Source organism: Brachypodium distachyon, chromosome 1 (assembly GCF_000005505.3).
Source record: "Brachypodium distachyon strain Bd21 chromosome 1, Brachypodium_distachyon_v3.0, whole genome shotgun sequence".
Lineage (NCBI taxonomy): Eukaryota > Viridiplantae > Streptophyta > Magnoliopsida > Poales > Poaceae > Brachypodium > Brachypodium distachyon.
The window spans coordinates 7,154,753-7,168,386 of NC_016131.3; the positions used below are offsets into that span (position 1 = coordinate 7,154,753).

General features: G+C 39.2%; 2 protein-coding genes across 3 annotated transcripts; one reads left to right on the forward strand and one right to left on the reverse strand.

The window, feature by feature from the left end:
* The first annotated feature begins 382 nt into the window (after positions 1-382).
* On the forward strand, positions 383-4,246 carry LOC100845245 (transcription factor bHLH74). 2 transcript variants are annotated; one of them, XM_014897654.2, is made up of 11 exons: positions 383-659; positions 761-805; positions 2,042-2,259; positions 2,331-2,446; positions 2,547-2,735; positions 2,822-2,887; positions 2,966-3,034; positions 3,136-3,207; positions 3,288-3,455; positions 3,542-3,629; positions 3,727-4,246. In XM_014897654.2, exons 3-11 carry the CDS (start codon positions 2,079-2,081, stop codon positions 3,747-3,749), a joined length of 972 nt encoding a protein of 323 aa, XP_014753140.1. In that variant the 5' UTR covers positions 383-659; positions 761-805; positions 2,042-2,078; the 3' UTR covers positions 3,750-4,246. The 2 variants fall into 2 exon arrangements, with proteins under 2 accessions (XP_014753140.1, XP_003560304.1); XM_003560256.4 differs by having other exon boundaries at positions 386-659; positions 3,542-3,638; positions 3,727-4,102.
* A 435-nt stretch (positions 4,247-4,681) lies between these two features.
* On the reverse strand, positions 4,682-13,601 carry LOC100842903 (DEAD-box ATP-dependent RNA helicase 16). The gene is made up of 15 exons (XM_003559423.3): positions 13,211-13,601; positions 12,345-12,509; positions 11,780-11,869; positions 11,538-11,666; positions 10,964-11,064; positions 10,454-10,568; positions 10,062-10,193; positions 9,358-9,423; positions 8,531-8,710; positions 7,821-7,916; positions 7,557-7,694; positions 6,321-6,403; positions 5,870-5,907; positions 5,561-5,781; positions 4,682-4,938 (listed from the first exon to the last, which is right to left on the reverse strand). Exons 1-15 carry the CDS (start codon positions 13,535-13,537, stop codon positions 4,858-4,860), a joined length of 1,962 nt encoding a protein of 653 aa, XP_003559471.1. The 5' UTR covers positions 13,538-13,601; the 3' UTR covers positions 4,682-4,857.
* Positions 13,602-13,634: the final 33 nt, after the last annotated feature.

Genomic DNA, 13,634 nt, shown 5'->3' on the forward strand with positions numbered 1-13,634 from the left:
AGAAGCATTAGTACTATTCCCTATATTAAGTACTTACCCTTGCTGTTATGACAAAACCTTCTTTTATTTCAAATCTTCAAGTTTCGGTCACTAGCGTATCTATTGCAAAAATCAATAAAAGAATGATAATAGCTGTACATCTCTTATTTTTCAGAACTTATCTACAGCAGAACTGGGGCCCACAGTACATAGAGGGTATGCAATGCTGGGCAGGTAAAGAAGTACAGTGTGCTATTTTTTACTCCCTACTTTATCTTCTTGTTGCTACAGCTAATCTTCGTGTATTAAAGTAAAGCACGCAGTAAATTACTCCTCCTGGTACACCCGTCTGCTGTTACTTTTGATTAGATGTTTGCTTACGCTGAGGTTTTGGAAACATGAGAGAGAAAGAGAAGGGGGCAGGGAAACAGAGAGAAGGGGGCAGTTGAAGTGGTTAACAACCCTTTGCCAGAGAGCGAGAAGGAATCATTTCACCTCAGCGGCAGGTAACAAACACCACTTAGCAGCAGGCAGGTACCCCTCCCCTCTTCTCGCCCTTTTGCTTCTCCTCCCGTCCTTCAAAATCTTTCACCGGCCCCTCTCTTCACCCCTGCGGTCAAATTGCGATCCATATCTAGAGGGGCCGCGAAACCGAGCTCTTGCTTGCACACCAACACCAGGTATTACTGCAAAAAATTGAGAGAATAAATATCATTAAGCGGCTCTTGCGTTCTTGAATTGTTTCAACGTCTTTTCCCCGCCTGCCGCCTCCCGTTTGCAGGTGAATTGATGAGGTCTTGGAGGGTTCATGTGGTTCCACGGCCAGGTAATTTTCAAACAGTTACTGTCTTGGACATCTTAGTATGTGTTCCTTTCAAGATCTTTACACCACTCCATACATGGTGGAGTAGTCAAAGGTTGTTGCTTTCCTTCCCCCTCCTCTCGGAAAACTTCAACACTGCCCTAGTTATTTCTTGCAGATCCTAGTCTAGCTACGTTTGCATTCAAATAGCTTCACCGGTTCGGTTTGGACTCCTAGCTAGCTTGGGTACTCGCTTCCCCTCCTATTATTAGGCTCTGTCAATGTGTGTTGTTTCCTCTTAAGCTTCACATCTTTGTGCTTTCCCAGAAAAATGAAAACTTTATAGGGTGATCAAATCCTTCAAGAAGGCAGGTGGGGTATGGGTTGATGTTTTAGTGTGCTCGTTAGGATGCTAGTTTTGTGATTGAGGCATTGAAATAGGCCTTCTAGTTTAGGTGTAAGGTGCTATTTTTGGCTTCTTGGATGTATCTGCCTAGCCACATCTAACAAAAAGGGAGAGAACCACTGCTTGGTTAGCTCCTACTTGTTCGGAAGTTCTTCGTCGACTGAAACATCTCTCTTTTCTTTTTAAGTTCCAATGATGGCAATGTGCCCCATTCCTGGTTCTTGAAGATTTGATAGGCTTTTGCTGTTTCCAATTAGCTTTGGTGTTTTGAGTCTTTCAGGAAGAGCGGGCAGGCTCTCCTACCACCATCCTCATCACTTTGCCCCAAAAGACTTAAGTTTAAGTGAGTGCTGTTTGCTTAATGATGGGTCATGTCTTCTGTGTCTCCTCTCCCTTTGTGCTCTGGGTTTAAAGTTTCACTTTCTGGAATCTGGAGTGACTGTGTGGGCTTCTTTAATCAGTCGCAGATTTGGTTTGTTCCTCAAGGCTTTGAAGCATATCTCCAGCTGTAATACAGTTACAGCAGGCTTTGCCTGGATGGTGGATCCTTTTTTTTTATCTTTCTTTTATCTATAGATAGGGACGGTGGGGTAGTTCTTCAAGGGACTGGTTGTTTTTCAACTCGGTGTTAATGATTACCAGTTGAGTTGTTCATTTTGATGCAAAAGAGTTTTGCAGATTCGATCACATTTTACTCTTTATTCAATGTTTCCGTTGTTTTCTTTATTTAAGGTTTGGCACAATAAAAATGTATCTTTATTCAAGGTTTTGCAGATTCGATCACATTTTACTCTTTATTCAAGGTTTGGCACAATATAATGTATCTTCTCCTCCTTTTCTTTTATCCTTAACAGGGAACTAAACAGGATTGGTGTTCTGAAACAATTGGAGATGTATTCAGGCCAGCAATCTGATCAAGGTCCTTCTGTAAATGGTGGCACAGAATTCTTAGGTGGGAACTGGAATTCTGTCGCAACACATCCAAAGATGGGCTATAACAGTGGGCCATATGGATTTCAAGCTTACAGCATGGAGTTAGAAGAAAGACCAGGACCGTACAGATCTTCTAGTGGTTAGTAGCACTTATCATCTTTCTGAAGGTGATGATTCTGTCTTTGATGGTAATAGCAATAATTATCACAGGCACATTCTCTCAAAACATCCAATTGAGTGTTGAGCCTAGCGGTGTTGTGAAGAAAAGGAAGGGAATAGATGACTGCACTTCATTGCTAAACCCATCTGCCAGTAGCAGGATGCAAGTGAGCTTTCTTTGTGGTCTATCTTCTTTTTCTAATCTAGACTTGTAGGACTGTACGTGGTTTGTATGCAGTTACTAACTATATTATAATTTTGGTTTAGAATGTGGGTGATCAACAAACAGAGGTTTCATCTCAGACAGAAAGGAATTCGCTGGAGGAAAACAGAACAATCTCGCCCAAAATGCAAAGCAAGGAAGATTCTTCTGATGGCGATGGCACTAAAGAAGATTATGTTCATATCCGGGCAAAGCGAGGACAAGCCACTAATAGCCACAGCCTTGCTGAAAGAGTAAACTTCTGATTAATACCATCCCGTTTCAGTTTGCTCTATGCTCTTACTTTTCTCATGCTTGAGGTTGATGGAACTCTTTGCAGCTGAGGAGAAAAAAGATAAGTGAGAGGATGAAGCTTCTTCAAGATCTTGTTCCAGGATGTAGTAAGGTAACTTTCTTCCTTTTGGTGTAAGAAATTTCTCTAAGACCATCTTGTAGTCTAGAGCTTATCATGTTTATCTCACAGATCACTGGCAAGGCAGTCATGCTTGATGAGATAATCAATTATGTGCAGTCATTACAACGACAAGTTGAGGTACTATTGTATATTGGTGCAGATGTAACTGGACTGTTTTCAGAATGTATGCCATTTCTTGGAAAACCATCTTATGCTCTAATGCAACTTGGAATTTGCAGTTCTTGTCAATGAAGCTTGCAACTGTCAACCCTGAGCTTGGTTTTGATATTGAGCAGATTCTATCCAAACAAGTAAATGCACTGCAGAACCATCCTTAATGTGTTCAAAAGATTTTTAGACCCACATGTTCAACATAAATTCTTGTTCGTAGATGATGCTTTCACAAGATAGACATCTTGCTTTCTATGGAGCTGACCCAGGATCAAGCACCCTCGCTCATTTTAACCAAGGAATCATGCAGCCAGATATGATGTGCAATGTTTCCAATCCTGCGGGTGTTTTGCACGGAACATTTCACGAAATCTCCGCAATGAACCAGGTAAAATTCAGTCCATTTCACCATATGCCAATCACATATAGCATCTGATGCCATGGCGAAGGGACTTATGTGAATCTTGAATCTAGATGCCTGAAATGTGGGAAGCGCTTCAAAACATTCCTGATATGAACTTCAACCCTGCTGTGGCCGCAGATAGCAGCACCAACAATGCTGGTATATCTGGTACTCTATCTTTTCAGAAGGTTATGTTTATGTATTGTCAGATTGATCTATCGAACTTACAGAAATATTCCTTTTGTACCCTCTGCAGGTACCATGAAGATTGAACAGTGAGCTGCTGATACAGCTCTGGAATTGTTCTGTGAATCTTAAATCGCTTGCACAATCAAGTTTTGTATAGCTGGAGGCCTAACCATTTGTTGCCGGTTTCCTGATCTCGCTCCCCGATCCCGTAGTGTATAGTTCGGCTAAAGAACTGATTCCACCGTAAATTGCTATTGCGATTTAGCTTGCCAAAAGCAGGAACCCCACATTATTCATGAATTCCAAGCTTGGGGCCAAGTGTTGATGGCTTACTAAATAGGTAAAGTGGCTTATTGGCATTGTTGGTACAAACATCCAAAAATATCATGGAAACGACTTTGTCAGAAGTTCAATGAATGGTGCTGGTGCATCATTTGCAACAAGAGATTTTTGAGGCCACGACCTTTTTCTGTAAATTTTATGGTTCCTCCACTTTTACCTAATTATGTCCTAAGTAAGAGCCCACGAACACCATTCCATCAATTGAGGCTTATTCTAGAAAAAATCAATTGAGGATGATTTTTGCATAATCAACTGTCAGCCTAACACGGTTATAGTAGGGTCTTAATGTATCGATTAAGAGCAAGAGGTTGATGCGGTTTCTATATGGCTACAATATGTTGAAGAAAAATAAAGGTCTGAATGCCTCGTGACTTTGTGAGTACCTTCTGAAGCTGTGATGCCTGCAGGTGACCAATCACACCCTTCTGTCATCTGCACGCTATTGGGACTCACATGAACGCAGTGATATTGTGCCTTGTAACCCGCCATTGCTTTATCTTCATTAGAAGAGATTTGTCTGCTAAAAGAGTATGAAACCGTGACGTGGTACATACAGAAATCTGCATTCCCTCGGTGCAGGATCCTTTGTTCTTCAGTTTTCTTCATCAAAATTCCCAATTCCAAAGAAATGCATGGTATTTGTTACTTTCAAAGAAAAGAGAAAAAAAAAAGGAAAGACCTAGTCAACAATTGAACAGAAAATTTCATCTCCTTTGCCGTATGATGTTATACATAGCACTTTGCATATAAAGCTTTGTCAAAACACCAACTCAAGAGATGATCCAAATGTTACAAGGTGCAAATCGAAAGTCCATAGAAGTGAGCAAAACTGATAATGATCTCCTTGCAAAGAAAACTAGATTTCAGCTTTCTTCCTCCTCTTTCTTCTATCTTGTTCTCCGTCCCTTTCCTTTCCCCCTCGCTTTCGAGATTTGCCCTGGAAGCAAAAAATAAATATCAGGGGATATTGAAGGTGAGTAGGGAGCGTTATTCAACAGCCGACAAAAAAGGGGTGCATAATCTTGAATAATAATGATTGGTATTTTTCTAATCAACCCATCTAGAATGAGTGAATAACAATGTCACACAGATCCTGAATATAGAATCTGGTAACCCATGGTGACAAAAAGCGGATATTCTCTACCTGGGTGCAAATATCTACATAGGTCCATTCACACCCTATACTTTATGTATTTTATCAACTTGAAAAAGTTACGGTTCTTTTCATGAACATCAAGCTAGCATGATGTTCTATTTTTGCTCAAATTTGGCAAGTACAATTGCTATAGCATGATTTCATGCATGATTTTTTTTCAATTTTTTTAACTTTTTGTAACTGAGAAAACAATTCTAACATAGGGTGCAAATGGAGCCATGTGGAGACAGGCATTTTGGGTCATCGGTAAAACAAAAGATGAAGCAACAGAAAAGGAGAATAGTTCAGGAATCAAGGATATGCATATGATCGGGAATCGTAATGAATTCTAGATAAAAGGATCTTGCTAGTTGCGATGCGCTTCCAGTCTAAAATGTTCTAGTCATGGATAGGCTAAAGGTACCTCAGCAGAGAACGTTCTAAGGGGATCCCTACTTTTGCCTGATCCCCCCTTGAATCCCATTCTTTTCCTCCTTCCTGGATTATCAAGACCCATAGCAGCCCTTGAAAGTTTGACTGCATTGCTAGCTTCTTTTGTTGTGGGATCAATTAGGTACTCAGGGACATCACGCAGGTGAGCAGGAATCGTTTTGTTGCTCAGTAACTTATCATGTTTGAGCAAATCTGAAAAGAGTAAAACAGATTAAGCATCATTCATTTAGATGATTTAAACACCAACACAGATCTTCTGAATAAGATTGATAACTCTAACCAAGGTCTGTTGGATTCTCCACAAAATGGGCCTTCAACCTACAATGGACAAAAGAAACAGCATCACTATTAGAAGGGATATATGGGTAGAAACGAATGGTGAATCAAGGTGTTTTCTTCATGAAATAAATACTGAGAAGAGTGAATGCTATATCTTGATGCCTTTTATCAACTAACTGCTAGATACAACATGACTGATGAATGATCTTGATGTTTCATTTTTACCAAGTGCTATATCATGAAAAGACTGGCTAAGTGGTTAATAGTGAATGAGGTGGCCTGTTTAGCAACTAATAATGTATCATGAGGCAGTATTCAAACTCTACACAAGGCTATGTGCATTTCCTTTTCCCCATGAGATTCCATAACATCATGTTATGTGGACTTTCCTGCAATTGTGCATTTCCTTTTCCCCATGAGATCCCATTAACATCAGCAGAAAACTTTCTTACTTCTCAGAATTGAGGATTTCATTCTTTATGTCTTGACGACGTGCTTCCTGTATATCACGGCTTGTCACACTCCTAGCAACATCCTACAACAGAAATACCAATAGACATTAGGCACCCAAATCAGTGTTGTTTTTCACAGAACACAGAAATAAATATACTCCCTCTGTCCCATATAAAGTGACTTTCTATTACATGTATCTGGACGCTTTTTAAACATCGATACATCCATATTTGAGCAAATTGGAGTCACTTAATGTGGGAAGGAGGGAGTATTCACTAAGCATATCTGTTAAAGATAGACAATGGTTAAAAGAAGCTAGCAGAATAGGCCCCATGTAAAATTAGCACCAATAGTGATTCATCAGTGTAGTTCGGAACAGATAAAACCAACCTAGTGTGCATAATAGCCCAATTGTTCTTTGTCGAACATGGCTCATCAAAAACATCTCACAGCAAAAGCCACAGCAGGCATCATGTTACTAAACAAATGGAGTTTTTTTACCAGGCTGTGACAAGGACAAATAAAAATAGAGATGCCTGAGCTATCTTCATTTTCAATGGGAGTGTCCTACAGCCCCAGGATCTTTATGGCGCAAGAGAGATTTCTATAGCATTGTTGTGTAACTTCTCTTGGGATAAATCGCAAGTAGTGGCAACATATGTGAAATAAGCACAAGAAATCCACTGCTGGCAACAGCTCAATAGGGGCATTGGGCATTACCAGCTTAACTTTCAGTCTTTCACTAGTCAATAAATCATCATGGAGAGCTGAGGGTTTACGAATCATGCCCCAATCAATAGGAACATCTGGCATTTCCAGATCAAGGTCACGCATTCATGCATCACAAGAGTTCATGGAACACATCCTCAGTTTTGAATTTTGATGTTTGTTGTGTAAGTAATGATAATAGTACATCTATTCGGTTAAAAAATGGGACTAGAGAGGCGATTAGGGTTATCAGCCAGCCCAGGGTCAGAAATCAGCAACTTTGACTATTGACTGTTCAGTTCTACAAGCCGGCTCTTGGTGGTTTTGCCGAACTCTGTGACTAACTCACTCTGGTCAGAATCAGATATTAGCACTACTACATTGAAGAGAAAATGATCAATACCTAAATTATTCAAGCGTGATACTGAATAGGTAGCGAATGTAACGATGATAAGTACAGCCTATACCTGAGCCCTATATCGTAGAGATTCAACGACATTTTTTGTGATGATAAGTACAGCCTATACCTGAGCCCTATATCGTAGAGATTCAACGGCATTTTTTGTGAGTAAAGGGAAAGATGAAATGCAGCTGATGTCTTTTTTTGCAATATCTTGCACCATCTGTTCAATCTCTTCAAAAATATTATTCTCCTCTGGTGAAACCTGAAAAGATGAATACCAAAACAGAAGGAAATAAATAACAGAACACACAGGGTCAACTTGACATGTTAACCATAATTGACAATAGTCTATGTGATTGAATTGAACCAAGTAAACAAATGTACTTACAAGTGATATAGATGCACCAGACTTATTTGCCCTTCCTGTTCGTCCTATTCTGTGAATATACCCAGCAGGATTCGGGGGCATGTCAAAATTAACTACCTAAAGAAAGGTTAGAGAGGAAAAGATCAAATCCTGCAGCCTGTTCCAGAAATTACTAGATGGAACTATATAACATCGAAGACTTTACCATGAACTTGGAAGAACAATAAGCAATGCCAAACTCAAATACTTCATGTAATCAAATGAGTGACTGATTTCTTAAAACATATTTTATTTTTGTTTAGCAGATAAGACAGAAAAAGGTGGCATATTCCAAAATCCTAATCCCTCTTTTTCACAAAGAATGACGCGCACGCATTTCGAGGTTTACTTTGACCAACAATTAGACTAATGATATGAGCATTAGGTGCTACAAAAATCATATCATCGGATTCATATTTAAAAAACGTTTCCAACGGTATAAATTTTATAACATATAATGTACATATTAGTGGTCTAATTGTTGATCAAAGTTCGACCTCAAAATGCATGTGCGCCATTCTTTGTGAAAAGGAGGGAGTATGTCATAAGTTTTGTAAAAAGAATCGTTGGTAAAATCACACCACACAAACTCCAATGAATCATTTATTTTAAAGAGAGAACATGTTGATTGTTTCTCACTACATTAAACTTTATGTTCGATGATATGCTCGGGTAAACCAAGAGATACATACCGTGAAAACATTTTTGAAGTCAACTCCTCTGACAACCCCAAATTCAGCATCTAAAGTTTGTTGCGAATGTTTGCGGGACTGCCTTGAATCTTTTTTGTTTTCCTTGTTGGTTTCCTTCACCTCCTTTGGTTTATTGTCATCTGTTGCTATCAGGTAATCAAATAGCCTAGCATTGAATGCCTAAAAGGAAGAAAGAGATATTTAATGACTGTCACCTTGTCAATGCAAGCTTGTAGTCTATTGTTATGAAAATCACATAAGTTGTTGCCTATCAAATTTTTAGACAACAGGAACACAGTTTATAGTCTTCCATAGCATTCTAATATGGACAACATCAGAAGCATAGACATTCGTAGAAAAAGATATAAATAGCAGTGATCTTTCGAACTCCATGTGCCAACAGTCAGTAAAATACGGTTACATCAACCTCAGTCCTCACCATGGACAAAGTTGCAGGTGCTAAAGTAGGCACAGTATCAAAGTTTAGGGGTTATATGTATTTTTATGTATAAACCATTTACAAGGCCGTAAGCACCCATTTATACTTTCCCCCATCTTCTATTAGGAAATCCGTTGATGCCCTACGGATACATATGAAGCACTGCCTCCTTTTTGCAAAAGATTATGATACAAAAAGGCTGCAATCTAAGGAAACCCAAGAAAGCTGATTGGAGTATTTGATAAACAAAGGGAGCAAATGAAAATTAAATGTGAAAATTATCATCGATTATGTACACAAAACATGGGACTTGGGACCACACAAGATAATACAATTCGAGATTTGTTATCCGCACAAAAATAAACAGCAGGCTATGGGGAGGCACTACCTCAATTATATGCAGCCGAGAATTTTGTGGCAACTCAGCATTCAACACAGCAGATCTTATCCCAAACTGTAGAAGGTAAACAATATTACTCAAAACTTGGTTATTTTTATCAATGACCATATACATACATCAAAAGGTGGTGACCAAGTATTCCCTCCAAAATGGGTAAGTGGAGAACATGCTCCTGGAAGTAACAGTTGTAAGAAAAACTGCCATAACATCTCCCAAATGAAAATCAAAGACTTTGTGTCTCATTTTATTACTCCACTCACATTTCAAATAAGAAATTTAGAATACCTAAGAACCTTAGGATATTGTGAAAAAGAATATTATATGTTCAATAAAAGAGCATTTAGCTTGATGCTACATATTTGATAGAACTTCTCCTTAGTGATATCTTTATATTCATTTGTTGGTGAACGGAGACTCAATGTCAAATAGTAGTACTTCAATTTTGCACCATTAGATATTCTGGACTAGAAATGGTTTAAGATTTTAAATTGATTTCTCTTCTGATGATGACAGCGGCTGAAAATAATAATATCTGGACATCAAGGTTTGGCCACAACATGATAATACCGAACTCTACCAGATGAAACCATGCAAGAAAAGAGCAGTGGCAGGTAAAAGATTATACTCCGTAGTAACAAATTATTTACATTTGATTATACATTACTGTAAGAATATAGGGGTATCAGTCTTACCTTTTCCAGGAACAGTCTTAATCTGAATGCCATGTCAATTGAGTTCACAAATATTAGAACTTTCTTCTGGATAAGATCTAACTTCAAAAGTGCAAGGATATAAAGCATCTTATCCTTAGCACTGCATGAAATCTGTGGGGGAAAAGATTGAGAGTAACATAAGGTATGGAAATAAATGCAACAGGAAAATCAGCACATTGGATGTAACAAAACCATCATTTAAGAGTGGTCCCAAAAATGATATTATGCTACGAATAGGAACCACAACTTGTATAAAACATCTCCTGGGTCTACCACTAGATTTACAGTTGGAATTTTGAAGTGACATGATACAAAAAGTGAGTTCGACAAGCTTATGGATGCAATGTGAAAAGGAAGCAAAAGATACTTGCCGAAAATTGTTGCACATTTCTTGGGATCACATCATCTTTTGCATGACCAACCTCGGTAAGAGTGAGAATAAAAGGGTTGTGCAGAAGTAGCTTTGTCAGTTTGTCGATATCAGGGCTGCAAGAAAGCAAACTTTGATATTAGACAAATCATGTGAAACCCAAACAGAACCAAAGGCATTAAATACATCATAACTAATACAGTTTATGTTCTCCCATATCAAGGTGCAAACACAGCTTAGATTCAACATCTAACCTAAATATGGAAACTGCATATTAAATTACTAGTAAGATCACATCAAGAAATGCAATGTGAAAAACATGTTAAACAGCAACCATCAGTAATCAGCATGGTAGCATAAGAATCAGATAAAAATCCATAAATTGAAGTGCCAAGCTACATTCACTTGGTTCATATTTTTGTGAGATGCTTAGGGCTGTTACTAACGCAAGCTTAGGAATTAAGATATTAAGAATAATTGTAGAAAGGGGAGAAGAAGAAGAACCAAAGACCTTGAAGTTGCAGACATCAGAATGGATTGGCAACTTCTTGGGATATGTGGGACAAGTGCTTTCAAGTCATCTTCGCAGCGATACGATAGAAGGAGGTCAGCCTGGGAACTAACCATTAATATATTAGTAACTTCAAATGGAAATTTCTAGGGCATTCAGATAAATCAAACGGCAAAGATGTGCAACATATTTAGCATATGCCATTGGAATTTCTTTAAAGCTATGCCAATAGAAATTTGAAACATGTCATAAAAATCTTGCCAAATTCTGCATTAGCACATGTCAATCAGGCAGCATACGCACCACAACACAGAAAAGAATGTACACAACTCAATCAAATAGTTTTCTACTAGAAGCAGAAAATTCACCACACCAAAAACAGCTGTGCAAAATAATATAGACACACAACTTCTGTAGTTGTGTTCTTGTTCATATGGGCTGAGACCATGAGTTTGATATTTCAAAACCATACGAAAATTGTTCATCTTGTGGGGGTAAAATCTTTCCAAAACTTCCCACCTAATATTAGAAAATGCACACAGAAAATACTGTAACAGACAAAAAAAAATTGCACCTCGTCGAGAATCATCATTGAAAGTGATTCTTTAATAGATGATCCCTGGACAATGCCCTTTGATATGCATGTTGCAACACAAGCTGGGGTTGTTACGAGAATGTTTGGGGGTCCAGACAATGCAAGTTTCTGCAAGCAACAGGCGCAACAGGCAAAAGAAGGTCAGCTGTGCCAATATATGTAACCTACAAAACCAAATACCTTTTGGAGGAAATAAGAACAAAGAAGATAAACAGTCTCACAATATCCTTATCTGACATGCTAGCGGTCACTTGGACAATCTTCACTTTGGATGTACACAACTCAAGGAGAGATGATGCCTCGTTAAAAACCTACAACGAGAAAATTCATCAACAATGAAAAAGAAATGAGCTCTTTTTCAAGAGAAGATGGTGTGAATGAAGAAACAACAACAACAGCAAACTAGTGAATAACTTATCAAATTAATAGTTCAAGTAATATATATCACAATAGTGAACATGAGCATTAAAGTTTATTCGCAATACACTAGTACAGTGTAATATAAATCATTGAACTGCTATTAGTAGGTCCAACATTCAAAGAACTCAGAAAAAATCTCAATGCATCCAACAACAAATAGCAGACAATTCATGCTATTGTGCAATACTCCCTCCGATCCAAAATAAGTGTCTCAGTTTTGAACTAAGCCTAGTTAAAGCCTAGTTCAAAACTGCGACACTTATTTTGGATTGGAGGTAGCATTAATTTTAAAATATAAATAAATCAATAAGCTACTCTATAGCAGTCAGCTCCACATAAAAAATATCTTAAACATAGATCGGATACCTGCTGGCATAACTCGCGAGTTGGCACCAGGATTAAGGCATTCGGTGCAGATTTCCGGATACGCCCTTCTGAGGACAACTTCAATAGCTCTTGCAGCAGCGGGAGTAGGTAAGCAAAGGTCTTTCCAGAACCAGTCTTGGCCTTCGCAACCACATCCTTCCCTTCCTGGACTCACACCATTAGGCTGTTGATCAGTACTACAACATAATACTGAAAACCTAAACTCTTGAACAGACAGTGACTGTTGCATTTTGGAGAAGAAAAAAATAGCTAAAGCAATGATGAGCAGAGCTTCCTTAAATCTAACATAAATTCAGCATGGTCAAGGGATTTTACAAAATGCCACACCTTATTTTTCATTTGACAAAATGCCACACCTATGTCTTGCTTACATGTGCGGCCTGGGCTGTCAATAACTCAAGGTGTGGCAATTGCATTCGTGTCGAAGTACAAACAAAGTTGCATTCCTCCGATCCTAAATTGTTGTTGTTTTAGTTCAATTTTGCACTAAAATAATGACAAGAATTTAGGATCGGAGGGAGTAGCATTTTTATGTTAAGACACTATGGTTTCCTTTAATGAAACCGGAGGGATGCCCTCTGTTTGTCAGGAAAAAATAAGGTGTGGCATTTTGTCAACTTATTCAACAACTTTTAGCTTGCTTAGTTCAACAGTAATGTGCCAATTGCAGTACTATTACAATGAAGCTAAAAATTGTCCCAGAGACCCAGACATGGTGAGTTATAAGTACAGTAATTAATCATTCACTAAATCTTCACAAACGAGCCTATGACCCAATTGGCTTACTAAAATCAAATAGGTCCACTAAATTCGCACAGAGCACAAACAAGCGAGAAATCGCGCACCAATATGAGCGGGATGGCCTCTCGCTGGATCGGGGTGGTCGTGGTCATGCCCTTCTTCCTGAGAGCCCTCTTCAGCTGCTCGTCGAGTCCCAGCTCATCAAAGGTCACCTCCTTCTCCTCCTCCTCTGCCGCCGCCTCCCCCTTCCCCTCCTCCACGCCGCCATTCGCAGCGTCCGGGCTCTGCCCTTCCACCTCCTCGCTAACAACGCCTCCTGCTTCCGTCCTAGCCTCCTCCTCCGCGTTGGCGGGAGCGTCTTCGTGCGCCGCCGCTGCCGTCTCTACCTGCTCTTCCTCCTGCTGGCGCGAGCCGCGCTGTTTCTTCGCCATGGAGGCCGCAGGTTCTTTTGGTGGGAGAGACTCTACCTCTAGGGTTTAAGACGAAGATGTAGTGGCGCAACCGTGGGGCTTAACTTAACAGGAAAAC